Source organism: Oryzias melastigma, linkage group LG1 (assembly GCF_002922805.2).
Source record: "Oryzias melastigma strain HK-1 linkage group LG1, ASM292280v2, whole genome shotgun sequence".
Taxonomy (NCBI): Eukaryota; Metazoa; Chordata; class Actinopteri; order Beloniformes; family Adrianichthyidae; genus Oryzias; species Oryzias melastigma.
The window spans coordinates 22494433-22501780 of record NC_050512.1 but is presented as its reverse complement, the minus strand read 5'-3'; the positions used below and the strand labels follow the sequence as shown (position 1 = coordinate 22501780).

The window sequence follows — 7348 nt, the reverse complement described above, 5'->3', positions numbered from 1 at the left end:
ATAAACTTCGTTTATAACTGTCCCACCTGAACCGGAAAAGGTGGATGCTCACCAAATGTAAAACTCGGCTTTTTTATGTTTTTAAAGATAAAATAATTGTATTTTCTTCAACAACAACAAAAAAGGGGCAAAACCACGTTCCAGTGGCAGACTGCAGCGCTTCTTCCCCGAGACAGAGGGACTGAAGAGCGGGCTTTCATGAAGTCGAGCCAAAAGAGGAAGTGAGAAGGCGGAAGTGAGCACGTTGAACAAACTTGATAACTTCTAGCTGACTGGCTGATATACCACACACCGACATTACGTTAGCAACATGAGTTATGTTGTAATTTCACACACATTTGTCAGAATAATCGAGCTCTTTGACGATCATTAGTCGTCAGTATCGCTACTCGACCCGCGGTGGACTTCCAGCGGCTGCTGCACTTGCTCCACCGACCCGAAACCATCCATCTTTACAAACTAGTGCTCGAGCGCAGGGCAGTGAACGCGGGAAAAGGACTGCTTAGTTTTTTTTTTTTTTTTTTTTAAGCTGACTGTTGGAGTCTTCACACTACTCCTGTCGGGGGGTAAAAGTTGTGCAGACTGTTGTTGGAGGAGCCAAGAGGCCTACGGTGAAGGAGTGCTGCATGTGTGTTTGAGGATTGCCGCCAGTAGAAGAACATGTCGGCCCAGGCACAGATGCGAGCGATGCTGGACCAACTCATGGGGACGGGGAGAGACGGTGAGCTGTGCCCGCCGCCTTTCACGTCGGTGCCCGATAATGTCCGTGTAGGAACCGGTGACTGTTGTTAGCATTAGCCGCCAAGCTAACCTGTCAGTGTATGACTCGCGTGCGCGCTTCGTGTAGCTGCTAGCTAAGATAAAAAAAAGCTAACCACTAAGCTACCTGTTGTTTTTCCTCAATTAAAAGGCACTTAAAAAGTCATTTTCGTTTGAAGTTTGCCCCAAGTCGACTTAATCATAATGTTTCTTAAAGATATGTTGTTTTCATACTCTTGAGTACTCAACTTTGACCCAATTAATGCTTAAAACCGAAACTGGCAGTTACCGCACTCCTATCCACATGTCTAAACTTAGCACTAAAATAAGGACTTCTGTGTTTGGTGGATGATTTAATTCTGTGTTGTTTGTTATTTACAAGACTGCTTATTTTCCTTTTAATTGCTGCCACATTTATAAACTACGTGCTCTTGTGGGATGAGCAGCAGAGCTAAGAATGAAGGTTGCAGCCTCATAAATTAGCCAAATCATCCTCCAATTCCTAGAAGTGCTGGTAAGATTAAGTGAATTTTAGGAAGCCCACTTTGTGTCCCGCTTCTGATGTTATACAGAACTGGGCTTTTAGTCTCAAGATGGGACCATAGGTCTTTCCAAAACAGGTTTTATCAGTCAACATATGGATTCTAATGCATATTCATGCTAACACACACTTCTGTAATTATTGTGTAAAGTTAAATTGTTGTAACATCTGTGTAAACAACAGTTTGTAGCCCCTTTCAGCTCTGATTTTTTTCTCTTATAGGAGACACCATGCGGCAGAGAATCAAATTTACAGACGAGCGAGTCTGTAAAAGCCATCTTCTGAATTCATGTCCTCATGACATTCTGTCAGGAACTGTAAGTACCATGTTCACACAGTGCATACCAAAAAAGGGTCTGTTTTTAAGTGGTTAAAGTCCAGCTCCAAGTTTATTTTTTACTATTATATAATTGTCCCCACTTGTATTTTTAATTATGACTTAATTATGATTACTGTTTCAGTTTCTATCCAAGATCAAGAAACCTTTTGTTTTTCTTAAAACATATTTTCTCCGCTAATTTTCCATCATCCGTTTGTGTACATGCTGTCCCACTAGCTTAGAGCACTCCACAAGCCCAAGCTAACATTAATGTAGCAAAATAAAATGGCAAGTAATATCGGGAGATTTCCGGTTGTGAAGTTTTGAGACAGATGCTAGTTCAGACGAGGAAAAAAAAGACGTTAATGGATGTTAATTGTCTGCAAGTGGATGCATCAGAATTGGAGCAGAGAAGGGAGACTTTGGTCCACCTATGGCAGTTGCTGCATCACAAAACCACGTCTGCTCCTGATCCATCTTAATTTTAATAAAGAAATACTCAGAAATGTCGTTTTAATCTTTAATTATTTAATATATGCCCTCCAGCATGAGAAAACTGCTACAAGAACACGTTAAAAACACCAAAAACATAATTTTTATTGGAGTGAGTCTTTAAGGATCCACACAGTTCCACAAGGTTTAAAGTGTAGGAGTCATATTTTCAGCTTTTAAGACTTATGGTCATTCAGTCATCTTGCAAATATATATTTTGCTAAAGAATTTAGCACACAGTCAAAATACATTTTATGGTGAGCAACTTTTATTTTTTTAGATAATTGGCATTTTATCTGTTTGTGATGTGAATTTTTGTGTCTGTTCTTAAAATCATTTGCAGCCTGTCAAAGAATACCATCATAATTTAGGACTATATTGACTTTAAAGCACATATCAAGGGGGCAACATTCAGGTCTTCTCTTGCCCTGTGTGCTGTAGTTTTAGAATTTTTTAAGGTTTTAAAAGCACACGTGTTGTTATCAGAATGATGTTTATTGGATGAATGATTTTTCACAAAACATTTTAAGGTTCTAGAAATCAACCAACCTTTGGATTAAAACGCAAAGTAACAATAACATTGGTATTTATGTTTGAATATAATTTATTGTTCAGACAATCTAAATTTGTTTATGTGAGTGACCAATTTTGAACAATTTCATAAATTCCCATTAAAACTGCAGGTCACTTTTTATAGTTGTTCACGCTAAACATCAGTAAATAGGATCATAAAAAGCTGTGAATCTTTGCTGGTCGGTTGGTTTGAATGCTTTTAAAACAGATGAAATGACCGATTTCTCTTTATTGTAATATATTTATTTATTACATTTATTTGATGCTGATAAGACGCAGCAGTCTGTGATGAATTTGAACAGAACATGAATTGATGAGAGCGGGATGTAACAGACGAATGTCTCTATCTTCTGCAGAGAATGGACCTGGGAGAGTGCGCCAAAGTCCATGACTTGGCCCTGAGGGCAGATTACGAGATCGCATCCAAGGAGCAAGAGTACTTTTTTGAACTTGATGTAAGTTCTACTCACTCTTATTTTAGACAATTTTATCGTATTACCCACCAAGTTAAAATAAAAACTACATATCATGAGAGCAACAAGTATGCCTGTAATTTTATTTGGTTATTCTGGATTTCTCCTACATTAAAAAAAAAATGTTTGGACTACTCTGCATGTCTAGATTGCCTATTGAAAGTTAGTGTGTGTGTTTTTAGGTTTGTATGTGTAAATGCTGGTTTATACTTCACAGCGATCAGCCGTCGTATCTGCTATCGTGCGGTCCAGTTTAGTCTAATGTTGGCTGGTTTTGATTGTGACTGTTCGCGATATCTTCAATCAACATCTGAGTCGTGTTTATACTTTTCAAGCGACGCGATCGTCTCCAACATTTATTTTTAACAACATCCTGCTAAGCTGTGTGTTCATCAACTAAACGGAAGCAGACGAAAAATATAAAATTAATGATAAAAGGGGTGAATTGAGTCTAATTCTGCATGATATGAGAAATAAGACATGCTTTTCCAGTAACTTCCTCTCTTTTCTGTCTAGTTGTCACTCTCTCAGTGTCTGTTTAGTATTTCTTCTTCAGTGAAATTTTCATCAATTTTCGACATTTTCTGGACAGAGTTTCCTCCGTCATGGCGTACGCTAATCACTGAATGATAAATTAAGTTAAATGACGTGATTGCACTCCAGCCATAAAATTCCAGTCACGGGTGACATCATCAGCAGGTGTCGGATTCTGTAGCGATTTGGGTGATTCCGCTCTGATGCGACCATTGCGACGCCAGCAATTACAAATTGCTTGGAACTTGAAGTATAAACCACAAAATTCATGGTCCGGATCATGTCATGGTTTCAGAGTCACTTTTTGCATCAATAAAAAGGACAAAATAACAAGACAAAAGTTTCCTTTTTTTTTAAAAAAAGCTTCCAAAGATATATATAAATTAAAACACATAAATTACTTAAAATCTTCATATTAACAATGATCCGTAGCACCTCAAGGATGTATGAATCTGTCTCGTTTTAAAGCAGTAATCCACACCTGTCATTTAAAAGATCTTGTGTCTGTTGTTCTTTCTTGCAGGCTACAGAGCACCTTCAGTCTTTCATCGCTGACTGCGACCGCAGAACTGAGCTGGCCAAGAAGAGACTAGCCGAGACGCAGGATGAGATCAGCGCCGAGGTGGCTGCGAAGGTAGCTAACACTCAACCGCGTTTTTGTTGTGATCTATTAATTAAATATAGTAATGAAGCTCCTGGTGCATAAACACTTTACATTGGCTGACTTTAATTTTTTTACCTTTTTGAATTATGTCTGATTAAAAAAGGCTGAGCGAGTCCATGAGTTGAACGAGGAGATTGGTAAGCTGCTGGCCAAAGCGGAGCAGCTGGGCGGTGAAGGGAACGTGGACGAAGCGCAGCAGATACTGGAGAAGGTGGAAAAGACTCGAGCTTTGAAGAAGGAAGCAGAGGTAAAAACATTCATTTATTTGGCATAAAGGATTCGCTATGTTTTATTGGCGCTTCACAAACCTTACTCTTTGTCGCTGCAGGACGTGTACAGAAACTCCATGCCGGCTTCCAGCTTTCAGCAGCAAAAACTCAGAGTGTGCGAGGTGTGCTCCGCCTACTTGGGTCTCCACGACAACGATCGTCGTCTAGCCGACCACTTTGGGGGCAAACTGCACATCGGTTTCATTGAAATCCGCGAGAAGCTCGACAAGCTAAGGGTGAGAGTGCTTTAGAAATGATTTTAACAACTAGAAATGGATGACTAAAAATGTTCTTAGTTCAAGCTGCTGTGAGGTCAAACACTTAATTTCTTAATTCCAGAAAGCAGTTTCAGAGAAACAAGAGAGAATGCGCATACGGAGGAGAGAGGAGCGAGAAAGAGAAGAAGAAAGAGAGCGGCAGTGGGAGGTGGAGCGCGAACGGGAGCGAGAGCGGGAGCGACAGCGAGAATGGGATCGAGAAAAAGAGCGGGACAGGAGGAGGTGAGACAATCTGATGCGGTTTCCTCTGTAGCGGCAGAGTTTTGTCTTCTGGAAAACTGAGCGTTTCTTTCTGTCATTTTAGGTCAAGATCTAGAAGCGGAGATCGATACAGGTGCGCCTCCTTCACCTGCATCACTTCGTCAGAGACGTTTCGTGTCACACAGAAACTGCTGTTAAAAGTTTCACTCCGATCATCTTTTGAGCTATTTTTTTTGTGCAATTTTTAGGCAAAATCAAAAAATCTGTCTCCTTTTTAGGACGTAGTTTCTGCAGAGTGACAGCAGTGAGCATCAATGGTGAAACAAAAATGGCAAACAATATTAAAGCTTTCCAGCTGTACAGTTTAGAGCCAAATACCAGCTCAGATGGGAAAACAAATACATTCCTGGATCTATTTGTCTACAAGTGGATACATTAAAAAATGGAGTGGAGCAGAAAGCTTTTGGTTTGCCGTAGTAACTTTATGCTGCAAGCTTTTCCAACAGCATTTTTTTAATCTGCTCTTGATTTGAATAAAAAATACTCAACAATGCAATTTTAACCCTAATTCTTTTATAAATGTCGTCACAAAAATGCCACAAAAGCACAATTTTCATTTCATTAATCGTCTTTTCTGTTTTTAACATGTTCTTGTAGCATTTTTGCTCACAGTAGAGGATAGTGTCTTTTATTTGTAGAATAAATTAAGACACAAGTCGTTTATAATGATTGTGTTCAAGATAAAAAATATATATATTCTCCTTTAAAAAAAATGTTCTTCTATTGTGAGTTATTGGGAATGATTTCGACCAATAATTGCGGAATTGTGATACCATCGATATTGTGAGCCATGTATCATGAGGTACCCAGTGATTCCCAGCCCTAGTAGAAGACCTATGTACGGATAAAACTTTTGAGTATTTCTTAATTCAAATCGCATTGGATCAGAAAACCAGTTTATAGAAAATGCTCAGACTAATTACGTCGCGACTAAAATGGGCGTTCAACAATTCCAACTCTGGCTCAAATTTGTACGACTGGATTGATCCAGAATTGCTCATATTTATTTTTGCCTCACTAATGTTAGCTTGAGGCTATAAGCTAGCGGATGATTGTGCGAACAGAGCTCTCAGTGACAGGGAGGGGGGCGGGTTGTTTTGTGTCAACAGTCCCGCCCACAAACCAGCAATGTTTTTTTTTTTTTTTTTAATGGGCTACTGTCACTGGGCATAAAATATGTCTTGAAAATGACATAAGCTTTATGATTTTGGCTAAAAACTTCATAATCATATATATAAAAATCACTTGGAATAATTTTACAAAAGGAAAAATATGGTTGGTGCTTTAAGTAATAGTGTCAGAATTTGCAATTATATTGTTTTGTTTTTTTTCTTTTTTGCCATACATATACAGTATAATTTTCTAATTGTGGATTTTCGTAGGGATGGCGGGAGCTCATCGTCCCAGCGTTCCAGACGCCACCACTCATCCCGCTCCAGGGAGGACGGATCCGATCGGGACAGAGACCGAGATCGTAAACATCGACACAAGGACAGGCACCGCTCGCGCTCACATTCTCACAGACACAAAAGAAAGAGGTCAGCATTGTTACTTCACAGAAAAATTCTCCTTTAGTCTTTTTTTAAACTTCACTGGTTGATAATCACCTGGTTTCCATGGAATATTAATTCTGTTTTTTTTATTTCAGGTCTTCCAGAGACAGATCAAGTCACACCCGCGACAAAGAACCATCACCGTCCCAGGAGAGACCTAGAGATGGCGCGGCAGAGGGGTGGCGTGAAAACAAAGTGGAGCATGGAGCCTGGGAGGAGAGGGGGAGGTCCACCTCTCCTGACATGTCCAGAGGCAGGGAGAGGGAGAGATCCCTGTCGTACGAGCGGGACCGGCGCTCCAGCTCCGAGGAGCGCGAGTCGGGAGAGATATGAATGTTACATGGAGGATTTGAGTGATATTCATTTAAAAAAAGGAGCATGTGAAGGTGTTTGATTGGGTTTGGCTGTCAACTCTGTATGCATTTTCATATTGGGAAGTGTGTATTTGGATGGTGGGGCTGAGGTACTGCCTACAGTGGTGATGATCTAAGAAAAATGTTAAAAACTACTTTTCAAAGATGCGAGAGGCAAGACTGACACGGGGAAGGTATAGTTTCCATTTTTTATGTCAACTTTTCAACCTTATGTACAGTTTACAGAGTGATGACGTAAAATAACACAGACAAAAAAAA

General features: G+C 39.8%; 1 protein-coding gene across 1 annotated transcript; it reads left to right on the top strand.

Moving 5' to 3' along the window:
• The first annotated feature begins 25 nt into the window (after nt 1-25).
• Nucleotides 26-7348, top strand: zgc:158803 (LUC7 domain-containing protein). The gene is made up of 10 exons (XM_024290015.2): nt 26-721; nt 1523-1617; nt 3041-3139; nt 4215-4325; nt 4459-4602; nt 4684-4860; nt 4964-5124; nt 5207-5236; nt 6546-6701; nt 6812-7348. The coding sequence occupies exons 1-10, from the start codon at nt 661-663 to the stop codon at nt 7047-7049; spliced, it is 1272 nt and encodes a 423-aa protein (XP_024145783.1). The 5' UTR covers nt 26-660; the 3' UTR covers nt 7050-7348.

Coding starts and splice junctions, on each gene's coding strand:
- zgc:158803 (XM_024290015.2), top strand. CDS start 661: ATGTCGGCCCAGGCACAGATGCGAGCGATGCTGGACCAACTCATGGGG. Junction 4,861..4,963: donor AGAAGCTCGACAAGCTAAGG/GTGAGAGTGCTT, acceptor TCTTAATTCCAG/AAAGCAGTTTCAGAGAAACA. Junction 5,125..5,206: donor AAAGAGCGGGACAGGAGGAG/GTGAGACAATCT, acceptor CTGTCATTTTAG/GTCAAGATCTAGAAGCGGAG.